At 44.9% G+C, this 22,201-nt stretch overlaps 1 protein-coding gene across 1 annotated transcript in view; it reads right to left on the bottom strand.

Moving 5' to 3' along the window:
- map1aa (microtubule-associated protein 1Aa) overlaps positions 1–22,201 on the bottom strand; it is a gene marked incomplete at its 5' end in the record, with an annotated part of 53,521 nt that overhangs the window by 8,639 nt on the left and 22,681 nt on the right. The window contains 2 exons of the mRNA XM_083940103.1: positions 71–211; positions 1,146–1,228. Of these exons, the coding sequence (XP_083796229.1) occupies positions 71–211; positions 1,146–1,228 (224 nt within the window). The remainder of the gene's footprint in view (positions 1–70; positions 212–1,145; positions 1,229–22,201) is intronic.

Raw genomic sequence — 22,201 nt, 5'->3', positions numbered from 1 at the left:
AAACAACTGTGTCTGTGTAAGCTTTACAAAAGTTAATCCATGCGCTACATGAGAGAGAAAAGCGGCTTACTTGAGGGTTGGAGATGATTTCGGAGAAATGTTGCCAGGTGAAGGCTCCACCTTGCAGTAGGATGTCACCTCCCTGCTCAGAGCTCTGGCCGCTCAGTATGAGCAACTTATTCTCAGCAAAGTCAGTGATGAGAGAGCGAATCTGGGTTGAGTACAGAATAACCAGCTGTTACAACTGTCTCTTCCAAAAGTCATCAACAGCAGAACAAAAAAAATTGACGATACTGTACTTAAAATATGATTTTTGAGAGGCTAAATGCAAGCAGTGTAGTGCGTTCATAGTATGTTTCCGCAAAGAACAAATCTCACATCATCACACAAGTATCATAAATACACTGAGCTGCATATTTCATTGGGTTTATGCTATTGAGTTGAGTAGAGTGCTATTGAGTTTGAGAGCAACTTGATTTGATGCCATCCAGGAAACACTGAGATTCTGAGTGATAAAAAAATATGAATGGAAAGCTAAAGACAAGAATTCAAATCAGAGTATATATTGCAACACAATGAAAATAAGACAAAAGGCCAAATATTTATTTTGAAGAACTACTCGTACACCAAATATAAATCTGTCTAAAATGACAGTTTTAGTTCTGGTGCATTCGCTATCGCTTCATACCCAAGACAGATTGTTTGTAAAAGTAAAAGTTAGTTTTATTTTCAGCCAGGACATATTATTTTTGTTAGTGATGAATCACTATCTGAAGTTGCTGCAGCCGTAAGAATAAAGATAAAAACGAAAATAACAATAAAAACGAGGTTAAGTTAACCCATGTCACCAGCAGTCAAAGTCTCAGCTAACAACCACAAATGTTCCCACTGACAGTGAATTCTGAGACATCACAGTGGGTTTATTTATAACACAACGAAGCGTCTGTGTCTCACACTGTGAGTGTTTTCCTGTTAATCATCCAGTGATGATCACTTGCAGCAGAGACTCGGCCCTCCCACTGGGACTGAATGGTGAACGTTAGGTGCTGCTGCGTTGAAGACGAGTTCAATCCAGACTGAACACTTTGAGCGCTGAAACTCTTCAGTGTGATTTAAATAAAAAATACAGGATATTTGAAAGTCACCTCTGAGGCGGCGGTCTCCTCTGATGGGTTCACCAACACCACTGTCTCCAGGACATCACTCTGATACTGGAGAATCCTCTGACCTGCAGGACACACAGATAACAACGTATGACGACACCGGGGCCAAGGAACGACTGACATACAGAGGCGAATAGCTGCTTGTTATTCTTATTGCCTGACAAAAATCACAACACTTAAACATTCATTCATTCATTCATCTTCAACCGCTTATCCCGGGGTCAGGGTCGCGGGGGGGCTGGAGCCGATCCCAGCTGACATCGGGCGTGAGGCGGGGTCCACCCTGGACAGGACGCCAGTCTATCACAGGACACATAGAGACGTAAAGAGACGGACAACCATTCACACCTACGGGTGATTTAGAGTCATCAATGAACCGAACACCTGCACGTCTTTGGACTGTGGGAGGAAACCGGAGAACCCGGAGAAAACCCACGCAGACACGGGGAGAACATGCAAACTACACACAGAAGGGCCCCAGCCAAACACTTAAACAGAGAAACAAGAAAAACACAACTTGATGGAAAATACGCTTCATTTTCATGCTAAAAGTTAGATGGAAGGATCGACAGTACAGTGTTTCCCCTAGGTTTACAGCTTTGGGGGGGGGGGGGGGGGCATATTTCCTGATCCGCGCTCTCTGTCCGCTGGTGTGCGTGCATCAGAAAGTGTGTAAACGCGCGACCATGCAGAGACGCAAATGCATCAGAGGTGACTTCAGACTGCCAGGTATCCCAGAATGCATTTCACATTAATGGCCGTACTGCGTTCTCCTTGTTAGAGAGAATTTGTTTGGCGCCAGAAAGAAGACGAAATGCCAGAGGCCTGTATGTCTGACACTGAAGAAGTTTCATATTTTTGGATCAAGGAGAAACAAGAAGAGAGTCATCAACACAAAGTAATGCGTGAAGCCACCTCAAATTCTAAGGCTCAACAGCAAAGATCAGATTCTTACACTAGGAAGGTGGATCCAGAAAGCAAGAGGAGATGTGCTATCATCTTATTGGCTGCAATCAAAAACATGACGTTAAGGATTCACACCAGCTGGGAAATGTTACAGAGTGACGGTGAACGCTATCTCCTAAACCTGCAGCTGTGTCTGGGGCCTGCAGAGAATAAGATAAGAGACGCCAAGAGGAAAATATGGCCTTGGCCGGCTCCTCCGAGAGTTTTCAGGGCTGACTAAACCAACTGACCCCAGAAGTAATCTAACAAAAGTCCTGCTGCTATAGCTGTCACTATACTGAAGAGAGAGATCGATTCATTAAGGGCGCTCTCACACTGTCCTTCCGCACCGGGGCAAAACAGCTTTTTCGGGTCAAGCCTAGTGCGTTTGACCAGTGTGAGTGCAACCGCTCCGCGCATAACTGCAGCCAGCTGGCCGTCCATGGCCCGTCTGAGAGAGGTGGGCTTTTGTAGAGCGCGTTTGCAAATGTACGAGTACGAGCGTGCGCACGTGTATGAGCACGAGCACAAGGCCTACGACGGGTCTGACGTAATTTATGTGCGCCTGTTCAGACATAGAAAAAAGAAGGAGGGACCATGCGCGGACATTTAACAACAACAACAATGGCGGTGAAAGGTTCACGTTGGTGTGATGCGGAGGTGGAGTGTTTACTGCAGATTTGGTCGATGAAAAGATTCAAAAACAGTCGACAAGACGCACAAAAACTCCGAGGTCTACGGAAAGATTTGTAAACAAAGCGACACACACGTGATCAATGCGTGTGGCGCGTAACGGCGTGATGACGTATAGGCAGCAAGAAGCATTCTCCGAGGCCCAGGTAGTGTGAGTACAAACGGGCCTGGGGCGCGGGGGGAGAGGGAGGGGTGGACAAGTACCCTAAAGCCCTGGGCGCGGTGCGGACTGACAGTGTGAGTGCGCCCTGACTATACAACCAGTCTGGGGAAAAAGAAATATTTTCCTATCACTCCCGGATCGAACGTGTCTAGTCTGAATTTACTAAGCCCACATGTCCGAACTTGGAGTACTTGGTATTGAGAAACAGCTGGGGAGAACATGCAAACTCCACACAGAAGGGACCCAGCCCGGAATCGAACCAGGAACCCTCTCGCTGTGAGGTGACAGTGCTAACCACAACGGATAGGACATGTAACAGAATAATAAACACTCTGTCTGACAGAAGTCTAAAATAGCTTTGATCTGAGCTGCTCATTGGTTCCATTAGAAGAAAAACAATTCACGACCGGCGTCATTTACTGACAACACAACGGCCCCGTCTTCCAGCATCTGTCAACCCTTTACTCTGCACATATGGTGTCCATCCTCAACCCCGCCCCACCTCCTCATCCTCCATCTCATTTCTCCTGACTGTAACCCTCCCGTCGACAACTTTAATCCTGGAAATACGCTCTTTTCATGTACAATCACAACAATAACGCAAATAATCCCTCAGCCGTAAGCCTCATTGGCTGTTGCTATGGGTACGCCTCTCCTGCTGGTAGCTGAGTTACACTGACCCAGTCTTGGCTGAGGGAGACGCATTGCAGCATTTCTGCGAGAGGGAGGGGAGGCATGAGCATGAGCATCCCATAGTACAGGAGGTGAATACGAGTGCCCGAGCAGCAGCAGCAGCATTAAAGGCATGCAGGCGTTTCATCAGGGGATCTATATTTAGCATGAAAAGATGTTGCTGTTCCTCCGCAGCAGAATGTGAAGGAGCTGTCACAGAGTGTGTACGTCCCCTCCCCCTGCTGGAAGAAGAGGCAAGGGCAATGAGGGGTGAAACAGTAAACTCAGCACTCGGAGAGAAAATGACTTAATATCCAGGTCATAGGTCAGAATCTTAACATCCGTAAACAAGTCACAGGTACTCGAGTCACCTTGTTTTATCAGTTTCGGGGGCAACGTCAGAATCATGAGCTAATTAGTGCAAAAACTAACAAGCGTGCGTTCGATCTGCAGCATGTTCAGTGAGTAAACACACCGCTTTACCGGCACATTCTCCTCTGACGGAGCCACAATCTGAATTTGTTCAGCTGCGGATCAAACAAGTAGAGTGGAACGGATGGTTGCTCTGTTTTTTCTTCTTCTAAAATAACACCATGCAGCAGCAGCATGGGAGTTATCCTCCGCATGAATTAACCTCAATGTTCCTTCTCGCTGTGTTAATTCATTCATTCATCTTCAACCGCTTATATCGCGGTCGGGGTCGCGGGGGGCTGGAGCCCATCCCAGCTGACATCGGGCGTGAGGCAGGGTACACCCTGGACAGGACATCAGTGTGTTAATGCAGACTGGAAACATGCTTTATTGATATGAATGAAAAGAGAAGCAGTCGGTGCTTTTGTCTTGTTGAATGTTGATTTAGCCGCATATTTTGTAGCCTCGTGAGACCGTCCTGATCTCTGAGCTCCGTTGTGTTAAACTCTCAGATCAGTTTGGTAACGTGCGGCAGAGAAAATTTAGGTTGGTTTTGAGGGGGATTTAAGTGACGAAACGAGAAGAGACTGTTAGCTCACAATGTGGCAGGAAGTGTCCGAACTGTGGCTGTATTTCACGATTATACCTGGAAACAACGACTGGAGCTGATAACTGAGATGATTAAATAGTTGCTGAGTCTTTCAGGGCGCACTCACACTGTCCTTCTGTACCGTGCCAAAACAGGTTTTTCAGGTAAAGCCTAGTTCCTTTGACCAGTGTGAGTGCAACCGTACCACGCCTAACTGCGGCACGCTGGCCGTCCACAGCCCGTTTGGGAGGGGTGGGCTTTTGTAAAGCCCGTTTGCACATGTACGAGCACGAGGTCTACGGCGGCTCTGAGGTCATTTCCTGTGCACCTGTTGGGACGTAGAAAAAAGAAGGAGGGACCATGCGCGGACATTTAAAACAATGGCGGTGAAAGGTTGACGTTGGTGTGATGCGGAGGTGGAGTGTTTACTGCAGATTTGGTCGATGAAAAGATTCAAAAACAGTCGACAAGACGCACAGAAACTCTGAGGTCTACGGAAAGATCTGGAAACAAAGCGACGCATCGCCATGACGTCATCAATGCGTGTGACGTGTTACGGCGTGATGACGTATAGGCAGCAAGAAGCATTCTCCGAGGCCCAGGTAGTGTGAGTACAAACGGGCCTGGAGGGGGGGACAAGGACCCTAAAGCACGGGATGGACGGACTGTGGGAGTGCGCCCTTAACACCTCACTTTTGAGGGCGGTCTGCCTAAGTGAAAGCAAATGCAGTAATTTAAGTATTAACATTAACGTTGGACCCTCGTGGTTCATTTGGACACAAAGTTTTCAAGGATTTATGACGTTGTTTGACTAACAAATGTGTCTTTATTCATTTTTCTTCTGTGAGTTTTTCCATTTCATGCGTCTAAAATTCAAATTTAATCTGAGGTCAGAAGGGAAAATATGTCTTTAATATACTGTTTAAAACTCACAGGCTCATGCACGTTATGGAGTTTATCGATGTGACAATAATACAAATATATAAATGCTTCAATCATGAGAGGAAATGAATGATCTTCTGATAACATTTGGATATAAAAAATAATGTTCTGGTGCTGAATTCAAGGCTCCAGTCTCTCTTTTGTACGTTTACCTCTGACGGCTTTATTTCGGGTTGGCTGAGTAACCTCAAAGGTGAGCCTTACAATACCTGCATTTATCATTATCCCATCTCTTTCAGTGCCCTCAACTGCTATGAAATGACATGAATCTGGACAAAAGAGAGACAGAGAAGAAGAGTTCCTACGACCTTCACGTCGTACTACAGGAGAGGGGAACAGGTACGAAGCTCTTTTAACACCACAGGCATAAAAGACATAAAGCTACACTCATTTCAGGGTAAAGTAAAAGACAGGAATGTAATCAGTGCTGGATGTTGTTACAGTCGAGAGCGTGTGAATGTCCTAAAAAACTCTCTTCGTACATTTTTTGTACTTCTGAGAACCTTTTTCTACTTGAACACTACTGAGAAAGTCGGCGCAAAGAGTTCATTTTGTACCCGTTTGTTAAGAAAAAGCAGAAGAAACTCTTTTTTATCCCAGTCCACTGCTTTTGAAACATGTTGTGCTTAAAATCTACTGACTAACTGCTGTTAATCTGAGACAACCTGGACAAGCCAGATTAAACCCAGGGTATAAAATATCGACCCGCTGGAAGTCTCATCTCATCTCATCTTCAGCCTCTTATCCGGGGTCAGGTCTCGGGGGCAGCAGCTCCAGCAGGGGGCCCCAAACTTCCCTTTCCCGGGCCACATTAACCAGCTCTAACTGGGGGATCCTGAGGCGTTCCCAGGCCAGTGTGGAGATCTAATCTCTCCACCTAGTCCTGGGTCTTCCCCGAGGCCTCCTCCCAGCTGGACGTGCCTGGAACACCTCCCTAGGGAGGCGCCCAGGGTTCATCCTTACTAGATGATCCTGAACCACCTCAACTGGCTCCTTTCAACGCAAAGGAGCAGCGGCTCTACTCCGAGTTCCTCACGGATGCTGAACTTCTCCCCCTCTCCCGCTGGAAGTCTCAACAGCAAATTCTTTTAAAAATGATTCGTGACTGTTGTTTGGCCTGTCAAGCTTTCGACCCTGCATGTTTTTTATGTATTAACAATATCAGTGAGAGATATTCCAAAGCAAACTTTGAGGAATAATAGTTGTGAAATATCAGAGAGAAGAAGACTGAGAGGACTACAACATGCATAAAGCGTTGCATTCACAATAAAACAACACATTTGTAGTTTAAACTGAAATTTTGCCAAAAACCAATTGGTAACAGAATCACTGCAGCTGAGGCGCCTCCTCCTGTGCTCGTGGCCCATGATTCCTTGCTGCTCCCGTGCGTTGTGACAAAACACTCCAGCCAACGCTCCGCATGTCTGAGAAGCTTATTAACCGCCTCGCTCTTCTCATCCCCATTTCAAGCCATCCAAGGACAATCATTGTGCGCCCACGCATCACTCTGTCATCATCCTGGAAGCAAATGTAGTCTGGGGCCTCGAGTCGGCCTCAATACAACGGACTAAGACTGGAAGATTATCTGAGGGAGGGTGGATGCTTATTGCTCCCATTTCCATCCACTGAAGGCGGGTTTTGTAACGGCAGACGACGTCTTTTTACCAAACATCCAATGTTGACGTCCTTGGGACCTCCGTGTAAGAGACCATCTACTGTATGATATATTAATAACATGGCACTTTTCTAGCCCGCCAGTCAGCACCTACAGCCCCTCAGACCACCACCGCCAGCATTCAGATGAGGCCAGGTGGGTGAAGGTGAAGTGCCCAAGGACACAACGATCATGACACGAGGGCAGGGATCGCACCGCCGACTCTCCTAACATTGGTAGACCCGCTCTACCACCTGAGCCACAGCTCAGCAACAGCAGCTATAGCAACAGGTTGTTTCCTGCTAGCACAGGCGCTAACATTAGCTCGTTGCTCCTGACCTGCATTTTCTGTCTCGGTAGTTGCAGAGTTCTGTTATAATGAAATTATTTTCCACAAATTGCATTTCCAAATTAAACAGAACCCCAGGTAAATGCAAAAACACATTCATGCATAAATAAATAACTTGATTATTCAAAATAAACCAGTTAAAGAAAAGCAGTAAAATGTAAAATACATTTCCTGCACCCGTCATAGACGTCTGAAAAATGTCCCCAGTTCAAAGGTCAAGTGATGAACGTCAATATGACGTCCGAGTTGGGTCATGGTTGGACGTCCAATGAGTGGAGCTAGTTTGGATGATTAGATGTCCAGAGTTGGTCATGGACCGACGAACCCAGTAAAGACATGATCTGGACGTCTATACGGCGTCCAGTGTTTAGTGGCTCTGTTGGGTCTGTTGGGTCTGTTGGGTCTGAGGGATGAGGTGACTCCAGCACCGTTACATTACAATGATGATTTTACTCGACAGCTCTTGGATCGTGGCTGTAAAGATGCACTCCAGCGTACTGTACGATAGAGACGGAGACAAAACAATCCAGTCACACCGGGCTACTGTCTCTACAGAGCCTTCAGCTCATCATCTTTTAGGATCTTATGAGTTTAATTAGTTCAACGGTCTCCGTGAAACGTTTTTAACGCTAATTCTATGAACACTGCATCTTTATGCATCTGACCAGCCCCAGTCTGGTCCTGGTCCTGGTCCAGTCCCAGTCCCAGCCTGGTCCAGTCCCAGCCTGGTCAGATGTGTACATGAACTGATGAAGCCTCTTGGATGAGAGGTGAAACGTCTTCCTAGACAAAGAACCATGTCCAGTTGCTTTGGACTGAAATCTCTTTGTGGAGGATCATTAGTTGCAGTTCTTCTCACAAATATGTGACTTTGTAATGTCAGAGAAAATTAAAGCTTTTTCTTGTAAATTTCCATCTTTAATAGTGGAAGTTCAGAGTTTTTTTCTTGCCCCCTCCCCTCAGCACCTGAAAATATGTTTTACCCTAAAAAAAGCCCTTTAAGAATGTTTATTATCATTATTACGATCTCCTTTGTAAATGATGATGATAACACATTCTTGCATGTTTGTATAATGTCCTAAATGATTTGTTTTAATGTTTATGTTTAATTCTTTTTATCCTATATGCTGTTTTATGTTATGCAATGTACCTTTGTTTTCATTTCTTGAAGCACATTGAGTTCACGCTTGCCGTATGAAATGTGCTTTATAAATACATTTGACTTGACTTGACTAATATGCCGTCGCACACCACACACACATGTAAACAACAAACTCTTCTGTTGTCTGTGGGAGTGCAGTATATTCTTTAAAGACAGAAAGGCAGACTTAAGAGGACTTCTGTAGCTCATAGTTAGGATTTACAGCCTTGAACTTAGCTCATAATTTAAATATAACAGGTGTCACGTCATATTCTGTGAACTTAGTTCTCAGTTATGAGCAGCAGACGGAGTTTTCACACAATTATTGATGTTAAAATTTCCATTTTTCCTCAGAAATATGATCCTTTGATGCGGTTTAAAAGACTGAACCTTCAGTCTGGACTTGGTAAGACTCGTTAAACCCACATGGGAGAGAAGAACTTGAACAGTTCTGGAAATAACGCAGATTTAAACATCTAGTACTCAGCTCCAACTGGGCGAACTCCATCAGATCAAAAGCCTCAGATGGGCCGGACGGTTGTTCTGTGAGCTGTTGCCAAGATGAAGAATTAACCTCCTGTGTCTTATATTAGTGTATATTTATATTATCATGATGCACAACCCTCTGGTAAATGTGCTTTGGCTTGTTTCATGGAGCTTTACAAAGTAAGATGGTGCAGAAGGCGATGGGAGTGAGATGTCTGATCGTGAGTGGGCGTTTTTCACGGCATTAAGAAATAAATGGAAAGCAGAGCGAGCCCACGCACTCGTGCCTCTGGTGCATGATGGGAAGCCGTTTACGACACGTTCTCTGCCCCATGAGACCGAGGGAGGTGTCAGCTGCGTTTGTGTTCATTTGTGTGGTGGAAGTAGACCATGTCCCACATATGTCACCCTGTGTGACTCCACGTGCCTCCTACCACTGAACCACGGTGCGTAAAAATCCAGCGTTCCTGCTGCTCAGGTCACATCAAGAGGACGTCAGACAGGAAGATCTCTGACTCACTGTCACCACATGAGATAAATATTATGACTAGACATGTCCTCAGCAGATGTACACGGTTAACAGGAAGACGTTGTGAACTTTTTTTTTAAATATTATGATTTTTTTGTCAAAATATTATTTTTCTCTCGAAATATTACAACTTTTTTTCTCCATATCCCCCCCAGATGTAAACGGCAAACAGGAAGACGTTGTGGTTTGGTCCTCCAGCCCGGTTTAAGGGCGCACTCACACTGTCCATCCGTACCGTGCCCAAACAGGTTATACGGCTAAAGTCTGGTTCCTTTGACCAGTGTGAGTGAAACCGCAATGCGTCTAGCTGCCGCATGCTTGCCGGCCACGGCCCGTTTGATAGAGGTGGGCTTTTGTAAAGCACGTTTGCACATGTACGAGCACGAGCGTGCACACGTGTACGAGCACAAGGCCTACGGCAGTTCTGACGCCATTTTATGTGCGCCTGTTGGGACATAGAAAAAAGAAGGAGGGACCATGCGCGGACATTTAAAACAATGGCGGTGAAAGGTTCACGTTGGTGTGATGCGGAGGTGGAGTGTTTACTGCAGATTTGGTCGATGAAAAGATTCAAAAACAGTCGACAAGAAGCACAAAAACTCTGAGGTCTACGGAAAGATCTGGAAACAAAGCCACGCATCGCCATGACGTCATCAATGCGTGTGACGTGTTACGGTGTGATGACGTATAGGCAGCAAGAAGCATTCGCCGAGGCCCAGGTAGTGTGAGTACAAACGGGCCTGGAGGGGGGGACAAGGACCCTAAAGCACGGGGCGCGATGCGGAAGGACAGTGTGAGTGCGCCCTTTGTATGAACTACATACATCTGTGACTGTAAGAAATACATTTTGAAGGTAGAGTCGACGTCATTTTACAAGTTACGTTGACTTAACTTGTATGTGGTTCAAAGAAAGACGAGTCTGGCTTAATCTACATAATGATCTGATGCAAAAAGTTGCCTTAATTATTTTAAGTAGATCAAGCAGTGTAACACGACTCGCTGTTTTCACCCCGCCAAGAGTTAGGGCTGATTTCAAAAGCTCACCTGTTGTAAGCGAAGACATGTTTGGCCAAAGACGCTCCCGAGAACAGACTCATTAGGTGCTGTTTGTGCCGTCTGGCAGGAAGCTGCTGGTTCATTTTTCCAGCTGGCAGCAGCTTTTGTTTGTAACCTCCAGTGAGCTGGTTCATTTTGAGTGGTAGCGTGATAAATGATACCCTTCCTTCTATCACAAAAGCAGTACGTTGTCCTCTAAACGACTGGTCAGAGGCATCAAAAGGGTTTATTAGTCACAGCAGGGGAAGCTGAGTGTGAGTGTTATGAGCAGGGCTGAGTACTGGCACTGTGGCCGTACTTATTACCACATAAAGAGTAAACACTGTTAGGAGCCCTCTGACTAATATGACCAATTAAGGGCGCACTCACACTGTCCTTCCGCACCGCGCCCCGTGCTTTAGGGTCCTTGTCCCGCCCTCCAGGCCCGTTTGTACTCACACTACCTGGGCCTCGGCCGATGCTTCTTGCTGCCTATACGCCATCACGCCGTAACACGTCACACGCATTGATGACGTCATGGCGATGCGTGGCTTTGTTTCCAAATCTTTCCGTAGACCTCTGAGTTTTTGTGCGTCTTGTCGACTGTTTTTGAATCTTTTCATCGACCAAATCTGCAGTAAACACTCCACCTCCGCATCACACCAACGTGAACCTTTCACCGCCATTGTTTGAAATGTCCGTGCATGGTCCCTCCTTCTTTTTTCTACGTCCCAACAGGCGCACAGGAAATGACCTCAGAACCGGCGTAGGCCTCGTGCTCGTAAACGTGCAAACGTGCTCTACAAAAGCTGGCCTCAGTTATGCGCGGAGTGGTTGCACTCACACTGGTCAAACGCACTAGGCTTTACCCTAAAAACCTGTTTTGGCCCGGTGCGGAAAGACAGTGTGAGTGCGCCCTTAGGATGTTTACTTCATTCAGGAGAACTACTTTGTCTAAATACGCTTTAATTTTCACGTTAGTCATGCTGCAAGTGTGGACTGTGACGTCGGCGAGTTGGCCTCATAAAGATACTTTTTCATGGTGAAAATGAAATGAAAAGGATTCGGTGAAATGGCCCTCCACGATGTTCACCGCTAACTCAAACTAAACTAAACTAAAAGAGCCGCCTGCCAGTACTGCCGCAGATTAAAGAGAGATGTGAGCGTGAACCAAAAGGCTGCTGTCAAACCAGAACTATTAGCCTAAAACAGCAAAGTCAGTGGGGTTCATCCTCTGGGGAACATGAATGTTTGTACCAAAGTTCATTGCAGTCCGTCCTGTTGCTGTTGAGATAGTTGTGTTTGGTCTAAGAGTGGTATTGGGGTTTAAATAACAAGATAGTTCGTTGGTTTGAAACCGTCAGCACTGACAGAGTGGACTGGGTAACTGAAGCAGAGTGATGTGCCTTTTTTAAGGGGGGGGCATGATTGATTGATGCACTGGTAAATCACTGTTTCCTGTCCTGATTCATCCATTAAGTCCTCGTCCGTCAGACAGAACGCATAAACTAGTGCGGCACACTGGAGCACGACTGTAACTGCAGGAAATGAAACATTAAAGTGAATCATGACTCTGAGCAACAGGGACAGTGTACATTTCCTCAGGGGGACGTAACCGTGACACGCAGGTGATTTGTACCTGCTGCTTTCACCCTCGGACGTATTAACACCGCTGCAGCTTTCAGGTGAGCCTTGAGGGAAATAATCAGAGGGCTGAAATTAGAGCCCGCGGTGCAGCTGCAGCACTTCATGGTAGTAAAAGCTGACCGTGCGGCTGCTGCAACCAACTGACTCAACTACAGCTAAGGTCCATTTCCGTGGCGCCTCGAACTTCGAAGCTTCCCTGATTGACTTTCTTTAGACGATTCAGGTCGGGGCTACCCAACCCTGCTCCTGGAGGGCCATGGTCCTGCATGTTTTAGATTTCTCCCTGCTCTAACACACCTGACTCCGATGATTTCCAAACCTTCAGCTGCTTGATAACGAGCACAAGAGCCAGGAGAAACCACAGACTGCATAGGAAAACGGACGTAGCGTCTCCGTCGAGGTCCGTTCTCTCAACTTGATCCAATCGTCCTCGCCTACGGGAGTCGCCATCTTGTCAGACTTTGACTTCGCCTCATTTCCTCTTACCAAAAAAGGGCATGTATGTGACGCTGGAGGGAGGGGCGTACGTCCATCTTGCTGACGTTTACCTCCGAGGAGAAGTGAGGGCCAGACGCTAGCTGTCACTCAAGAGGCCACGCCCCTAATTATTCATAAACTTGAACCTCCAATAAAATTAAAACTAGCCCCTCCCCCTCAGTGTTGTCATGGAGATATGACGTAAACACAAAGACTAGAGTGTTCTTTTGTCCCAGGCCTTAAACAGGAAGAGGTAGAAAACTACCACGCCCTGTTCCTCATGTATTTTGGCTTTTCTGAATTGAATTAATAAATTAAATAAAAGTTTGCACACAAATGAATGTGACATCTGATGATGAGAATTAATAATTTAACTGTGGTTTTGTATATTATACTTAACTATAAGTAAGTAAAACTGCTTTACTCAACTTAACTCATTTAATTCAACTTTTAATCAATTTATTTGCAAAGTATTACAATTAAAAGATCACTGCTGTCTTTGTGTATACACACTACTGCAGGACCTCAACAACTCTTCAGACACACCCCATTAATGGAGTATTTCTGCTGAGGCTGCACCCAGGACGGTGTGTGTGTGTGTGTGTGTGTGACGGCAACATGGAAAAGCTCCAGTGTGAACAGAAACAGCTACTCTCTCCCCAGATTCAGGTCTACGACAGCAAACACGCAGCAGAGCCCAGCCCATCACCGTGCTGCTGTGAGACGATACACTTCACTACCTAACTGCCAAACTAAGCGTCGCCTGAGGAAACCAGGAAACCGAGCAGCAGCAGAAACCAATTAGCACCACCGACGCTGAATCTGCAGTTAAGACACCACGTGTTATTCATGATGTAGTGTTATACGGAGCACCTCCAAGCACAGGTGGTGTTATTCCGTATTTCTCTTCTTAGACCCTGACTTCCTCCTGTAAGACGCCCGCTGGTTTCTAATGAGGACATAAACTTAAGTTACTAACAGTAACGTCCTGAAACAGCTGCTCACTGAAGTTTTAACAAACAAACAGGAGGAACTGGTGCGTTTGTTCACTGTCTCAGGATGTGGTTGCTTACACTTAACCGTCACCTTTTGATTAAACCTAACCGTCACGTCATTTTTAACCATTTTGCATCTTTTTGTGGTGGTTTTGCATCTATTTTTAGTCATTTTGCATCTTTTTGTGGTAGTTTTGCATCTATTTTTATTCATTTTGCATCTTTTTGTGATGGTTTTGCATCTATTTTTAGTCATTTTGCATCTTTTTGTGGTGGTTTTGCATCTATTTTTAGACATTTTGCATCTTTTTGTGGTGGTGTTGCATCTATTTTTAGTCATTTAGCATCTCTTTGTGGTGGTTTTGCATCTATTTTTAGTCATTTTGCATCTTTTTCTGGTGGTTTTGCATCTATTTTTAGTCATTTAGCATCTTTTTCTGGTGGTTTTGCATCTATTTTTAGTCATTTTGCATCTTTTTGTGGTGGTTTTGCATCTATTTTTAGTCATTTTGCATCTTTTTGTGGTGGTTTTGCATCTATTTTTAGTCATTTAGCATCTTTTTGTGGTGGTTTTGCATCTATTTTTAGTCATTTTGCATCTTTTTGTGGTGGTTTTGCATCTATTTTAAGTCATTTTGCATCTTTTTGTGGTGGTTTTGCATCTATTTTTAGTCATTTTGCATCTTTTGTGGTTGTTTTGTTGAAAATCTCTAAAAACAGGCGCTGGAGCAGAAATTGAGGACGCACCCTCATGTTTATCCGTCTTAAATGGCGCGGAGTCTTTTCCTGTAAGAACCCGCAGAGCTCTGCTGATTTTGAGCATCACATCGACCACTGGAGTGAATATAACACCAGTCGGTCGGGGGACCACACCTCCACCCGACCAGCACAAACCACTCTCCTCCACCCTGCCTGATCTCGCTGAGCTCAGCACTCTGCCTCACCCGCCCTGAGGCATCATGGGAGTTCACTGAGCGCACTGCTGGGGAGGCTTCATGCGTGTGTTTGTGTGTTTGTCTACGGGAGAATCTAATAACACAAAGAGTCCGATCTCACTCAGTCGAGTCCCAGCGTTATGAAACAAGGTCGTCCGTGATTACAGAGGATTCCGGATGATTCCAGATGACCTGAGCTGCGTCGCTCTGTCCTCCTGTGTGTGTGTGAGAGATGAGGGCGGCTCAAGGACGTTTCAAAGACGGCCTTCAAAGAGGCAAAGCTGCAGCTAACGACCATCTGCATTTCTTCAGTGAATTCATTCTCAAGTTGAAAACACGTCACATTTTCAGATTGTGAAGAATGAGCGGCACGATGAAGTCTGAACGTCTGACGGCGTTTTTAAGAAGACGATCAGCCGATCAACAGGCAGCTGATATGATACTTCTCTGCGTTCAAATGTCTAAAGACACCTTCACCTGTGTGATATATTTAGATGAGCTGTGTACGTACGTCATCCCACATCTTCACATGATACTCACATCAGATTTTCTGACTAATTTGACTGAATGTGCTTGTTATTATTAATTTAGGAGAAGGAATTGTGCATCAGGATAACTCAATACCGTCATTTTGTATCTTTTGTGGAGGTTTTGCATCTATTTTTAGTCATTTTGCATCTTTTTGTGGTGGTTTTGCTTCTATTTTTAGTCATTTTGCATCTCTTTGTGGTGGTTTTGCATCTATTTTTAGTCATTTTGCATCTTTTTGTGGTGGTTTAGCATCTATTTTTAGTCATTTTGCATCTTTTTGTGGTGGTTTTGCATCTATTTTTAGTCATTTTGCATCTTTTTGTGGTGGTTTTGCATCTATTTTTAGTCATTTTGCATCTTTTTGTGGTGGTTTTGCATCTATTTTTAGTCATTTTGCATCTTTTTGTGGTGGTTTTGCATCTATTTTTAATCATTTTGCATCTTTTTGTGGTGGTTTTGCATCTATTTTTAGACATTTTGCATCTTTTTGTGGTGGTTTTGCATCTATTTTTAATCATTTTGCATCTTTTGTGGTGGTTTTGCATCTATTTTTAGACATTTTGCATCTTTTTGTGCTGGTTTTGCATCTATTTTTAGTCATTTTGCATCTTTTTGTGGTGGTTTTGCATCTATTTTTAATCATTTTGCATCTTTTTGTGGTGGTTTTGCATCTATTTTTAGTCATTTTGCATCTTTTTGTCGTGGTTTTGTATCTATTTTTAGTCATTTTGAATCTTTTTGTGGTGGTTTTGCATCGATTTTTAGACATTTTGCATCTTTTTGTGGTGGTTTTGCATCTATTTTTAGTCATTTTGCATCTTTTTGTGGTGGTTTTGCATCTATTTTTAATCATTTTGCATCTTTTTGTGGTGGTTTTGCATCTATTTTTAGTCATTTTGCATCTTTTTGTCGTGGTTTTGTATCTATTTTTAGTCATTTTGCATCTTTTTGTGGTGGTTTTGCATCGATTGTTCAAAAATTTACGTTTCTATGTCGTCATTTTTTGTCTATATGTGATCGTTTTGTATCTATTAAGTCATTTAGCATCCCTATAGTGACGTTTTGTCTCTTTGTAGTTATTTTTGGTCGTTTTGTGTATACTTGTAGTGATTTAGCATCTCTTTGTGATCACTTTGTGTTTTTTTCATCAACATTTTATGAGTCTGGGCCCCTGGACCTGTGCCACGGCAGCCCGTTCAGTAATCCTTCCATGTCGGTGACACACACACACACACACACAAACACACACACACACACACACACACACACACACACACACACACACACACACACACACACACACACTATGGTCCCAGCGTCGCTGTTGCAGCTGGTAACATCTTCCTCCTTGCATGCTCGTGGAGTAGTACAGCTGTCAGTGGTCTGTGTGTATCGCTCTATTTTGGGACATTTTCTCTCGTCGATTGCGTAAGTTGGAGGTTATTCAGAGAGTGAAGTCTAATCCACAGGATTCACATGAACCAATGAGCTGCGGCAGCCTGACCAGACCACAGACCCATCAGCTTCACAGTCTCAGCTGCTTTTCAGGTCAGAAGATGATTTTTTCCCACCAAATTTACTCAACTGAACCGAGAAATGAAGCTGAGGGTTAAAGTGTGAGCACGAGTCCGAGAGACTCGCCTCAGAACTGTACCCTGCATCATCATCCTGAGGGATAACGACATCATCTGTGTTATTTAGTATTATTTCACTCTATTTCCGGGTCAAAAGCCACCGCAGCGGAGTGGGGAGGGGGAGTTATAACCCAGGGAGCATGCGCAGACGCGTAGCCCGATAACACTCCAGGTAAGATGTTCACATGCACGAACACTTTGATGACTGAAGGAGTTCTCTGGGTCTGTTAACCGGGGTGTGATAGCTCCGATTTTACCCGGGGTACTGTGTTCACATGACGTTTAAGAAACCGGAGAACGCTCTTAACCCGAACATAATTGTTCTTGTAAACGCACTGACTGACCAATCAGAGCAGACTGGACTTTTTCAGGAGGGATTCTTAAAGAGACAGGCGCCAAAACGAAGCGTTTCAGGCGGACGTGAATATTCAGACTGGAAGCATGTAAACATGTTAAGTAAAGACGCAAAATACAAGTATGAACCTGAAAACGAGCCTTACACAGGACCTTTAGGTCGCAGAAGAGTTGATATCTGAGTTATAATTCAATCGTGATATTTCATCCAGGGCCGCAGCCAGGATTTTAGAAATACTGAGGTCACGAGGCTCCCAACACCCCCCTTACTGAAGATGATCTCTAAATTATCTCATCTCATCTTCAGCCTCTTATCGGGGGTCGGGTCGCGGGGGCAGCAGCTTTAGCAGGGGACCCCAAACTTCCCTTTCCCGGGCCACATTAACCAGCTCTAACTGGGGGATCCTGAGGCGTTCCCAGGCCAGTGTGGAGATCTAATCTCTCCACCTGGTCCTGGGTCTTCCCCGAGGCCTCCTCCCAGCTGGACGTGCCTGGAACACCTCCCTATGGAGGCGCCCAGGGTTCATCCTTACCAGATGATCCTGAACCACCTCAACTGGCTCCTTTCAACACAAAGGAGTAGCGGCTCTACTCCGAGTTCCTCACGGATGCTGAACTTCTCCCCCTCTCTCTAAGGGAGACTCCAGACCCCCTCCTGAGGAAACACATTTCACACGCTTGGACCTGGACCTGGTTCTTTGGGTCCTGACCCAGCTTTCATGAGCACAGGTGAGGGTAGGAACCAAGATTGCCCGGTAGATCCAGAGCTTTGCCTTCCTCAGCTCTCTTTTAGTCACAACGGTGCGGTAGAGCGACTGCAGCTCCGCCCCCACTGCTCCGATTCTCCGGCCAAACTCACGCTCCATCGTCCCCTCACTCGTGAACATGGTCTCCCCCGAGGCCTCCTCCCAGCTGGAGGATCTGGGGGTTTTAACGAGGGCGGCACTCCGGGCGATACTTCAGTATAATCATTTAAGAAAAGTATTCCTTTATTAGTCCTTATATCCTCTTTTACTGGAATCGTATTGTGATGAAGTCGAATGTCGAGATATAAAAATACACAATCACGTCAACTAAATAGACATTAACAAATATCTGCTAGCTCAAATTGTTCAGAAAATCCGAAATGTGAAATAATTTGACTTATTTTGCACTAAATTTCTTAATAAAATGAGAAAATCCTCAGTATTTGTAGTCATTTTGACTGAATGTGCTCGTTATTATTAATTAAGAAGAGGTAAATGTGTATCACGATATCTCAACACACGATTTAATCACAGAACGGTTCCTTTGATTTAGTTTAAAATTATATAAAACAGAGAAATGCACGTTTAAGACCCACATTTAAATACCTGGAGGCAGTTAACAATTACTAATGAACTCATTTCATTCATTATTTAAATCGATTTACTAAATGATGAATCGACAAACAACATGCGTGTTGATCTTTACCCTCTCTCAGCATCTAAGAGGCCCCCGCTCAGCCAAACTCAACATCGACTTTTAGTGATTTTATAGTCATTTTGTTTCTCTTTGTGGTCATTTTACGTCCATTTTTAGTTGTTTTGTATGTTTTTGTGGTGGTTTTGCATCTATTTTTAGACATTTTGCATCTTTTGTGGTGGTTTTGCATCTATTTTTAGTCATTTTGCATCTTTTTGTGGTGGTTCTGCATCTATTTTTTAGTCATTTTGCATCTTTTTGTGGTGGTTTAGCATCTATTTTTAGTCATTTTGCATCTTTTTGTGGTGGTTTTGCATCTATTTTTAGTCATTTTGCGTCTTTTGTGGTGGTTTTGCATCTATTTTTAGTCATTTTGACTGAATGTGCTCGTTATTATTAATTAAGAAGAGGTAAATGTGTATCATGATATCTCAACACACGATTTAATCACAAAACGGTTCCTTTGATTTAGTTTGAAACGATATAAAACGGAGAAATGCACGTTTAAGACCCACATTTAAACACCTGGAGGCAGTTAACAAATACTCAATGAACTCTTTTCATTCATTATTTAAATCGATTTACTAAATGATTTATCAACAAACAAACAAAAAAATAGGATTTAATAGAATTGAATCTCTGCCATTGTTACAGTAAAAATGCTTTAAAACATAATGATGATGATTGTGTAGGAAGGTGACATTTAAAGAACATGTATTTTAACATTCAAATGGTAAAAAATAATAATAATTTAGCAGTCGTTTCTGTTGGTTTACCCCCGCAGGCTGAGCAGGGAGGAGTCAGCACTGATGACCCACAGATCCAGTGCCATAAAGTACATAATGTGACCTAAATGCACCAGAAATATAAATATATATATATATAAAGATTATAGGGGTGGATTAGATAAACGGAGCTCTTTACGAGTATGTGCACACAACTATACATGCAGTGGAATAGATGATCACGAGCTACAGCACCATGTTGCTCCATCATATCCTCTGCAGACACGCATCCTCTCGTGCACCTTAATGCCAAAATACAATTTGCTGTTTTTCATGCGCTCGGATTCCTCCAGTGCGTCCGTGCGCAGAGAGACACGCTCCGGATCAATGATGCGGTGCCACTGGACCACAACCACCCAAACCACCGGGCCAGCCTCTTTCCTTTACGCGTCCGCAACATCTCCATCCTCCGGCCGAAAAAACAAGCGCCTATCCCCGGCTTGCGTGCGGGGTGTGAGGGTGTGTAAAGCGGGGATAAACCGTGTCTTACCGTGCTTCGGTGGTGCGGATGGAGCGGAGGGATGGGCGGTGCTGCTGCTGCTGCTGCTGCTGCTCCTGCTGCTGCTGCTCCTGCTGCGGAAGAGGATGAAGGCAGATCGGCCTGCCTCAGCTCAACACCTACACTCTATCTGGAGCCTCGTGCTGCGTTCACGGACCGCTCGTACAGTCCCTTTCCGGAGGTTTTGCAGCAGCAGCATCCCCCAGTTTCTCTCTTTAAAGGTCCCGTATTGTCAAAAGTCTTTGTTTTTATGACCAAAGCAGTCGGAGGGGCTATGTGAAGACTGTTAAAGTACCAAAACGCTCAATCCACAGAGAAATGAACCAAGTCCCTGTTCAGGAACCAGGACTTTAAACGAGCCATCAGGGCTTCTGTGAGTTTGTGATGTCACAACTATACTCTATATAGGTAGAAAGTGCTGCCACAGTGCCGTTACAGTCAATCCCCGGCTGCAATGACGGCGCAGAAACACTGAGAGTGCAGATTTGGAAGACTCAGAAACAGTCGTTGCGTTTAGATCATTGGCTGTTTAAAAAACGGACATAGCGTCTCCGTCGGGGTCCGGTCTCTCAACTTGATCCAATCGTCGCCATCTTGTCAGACTTTGACTCCGCCTCATTTCCTCTGACCAAAAAAGGGCATGTATGTGACGCTGGGGGGAGGGAGATACATCCATCTGTCTGACGTTTGCCTCCGAGGAGAAGTGAGGGCCAGAGGCTAGCTGTCACTCAAGAGGCCACGCCCCTAATTATTCATAAACTTTAACCTCCAATAAAATAAAAACTAGCCCCTCCCCCTCAGTGTTGTCATGGAGATATGACCTAAACACACAGACTAGAATGTTCTTTTGTCCTTAAACAGGTTCAATGATGCTGTGAAAACGGCCTGTTTAACATGGGGCTCAATGAGAAACTGCTCTGTTATGAAACCTGCCCCTAGTGGACACTTGGAGAACTGCAGTTTTTGGCACTTCCTGTTTGGATCAACCAGGAAAGTGGCACTACCAGATATCACCATGAGACACCCCCAGTGACTCACGTTAACACAAATACTTTCTGTATTACGAGTTTTCTGAAATGTTGTGTTTTGTGTTAATTTGCAAACGAGGCCTTTTCTTCTCACTTTTGGTGAATTTCAGAGAAATCTACAGACACAAACAGACAAACTGCAGTAAAATAAACATCATTATGTGTATTTTGGAGGTTTTCGTTCCACTAGTTTGAAAGAAAACGTGTCAAGGAAGGAAAAAAGACCTCAATGATGATCCTGTGAATGTTCTCATGTGTCCAGGTCATCGTTCTCCTCAAAGCAATTTCAGTCAAAAGCAACTGGACTTGGTTATTTGTCTAGGAAGACGTTTCACCTCTCATCCAAGAGGCTTCATCAGTTCATGTACGCATCTGACCAGGACCAGGACCAGGACCAGGCTGGGACTGGACCAGGACCAGGACCAGGCTGGGACTGGACCAGGACCAGGACCAGGACCAGGCTGGGACTGGACCAGGACCAGGACCAGGACCAGGCTGGGACTGGAACAGGACTGGTCTAACTATCTGGTGTGGAGATCCAGGTATTTAACCTCTCACAAGGCCGATGATGTCACTGAAACCCTTTGTGTTCCAAGTGCCAACGACCGTTAGACTCAATAGAGCACTAACGAAGTCCAAACCAACTTCCCACCAACGACTGTCACTCTAACGACGGTCATTGGCACTTGGAGCACAAAGGGTTCCAGTGACATCATCGGCCTGTGAGAGGTTAAATACCTGGATCTCCACACCAGTTAGTTGGACCAGTCCCAGCCTGGTCTTGGTCCTGGTCGTGGTCGTGGTCGTGGTCCTGGTCCTGTTCCTGTTCCTGGTCCTGGTCCTGGTCCAGTCCCAGCCTGGTCCTGGTCCTGGTCCAGTCCCAGTCTGGTCAGACACGTATATGAACTGATGAAGCCTCTTGGATGAGAGGTGAAACGTCTTCCCAGACAAATAACCAAGTCCAGCTGCTTTTGACTGAAGTTGCTTTGAGGACTCAATGAGGATTTCTGCATCAACATCGCAAGTGACGTTGTTATCATGATACTTTTCAATGTTATCGCATGTCTTCCTCATATCTTCCAGCAGCCCTCCTTCAAAGTG

The sequence above is a fragment of the Echiichthys vipera genome (genome assembly GCF_963691815.1).
Source record: "Echiichthys vipera genome assembly, chromosome: 1".
NCBI lineage: Eukaryota > Metazoa > Chordata > Actinopteri > Perciformes > Trachinidae > Echiichthys > Echiichthys vipera.
This window is presented reverse-complemented; position numbering and strand designations above follow the sequence as displayed.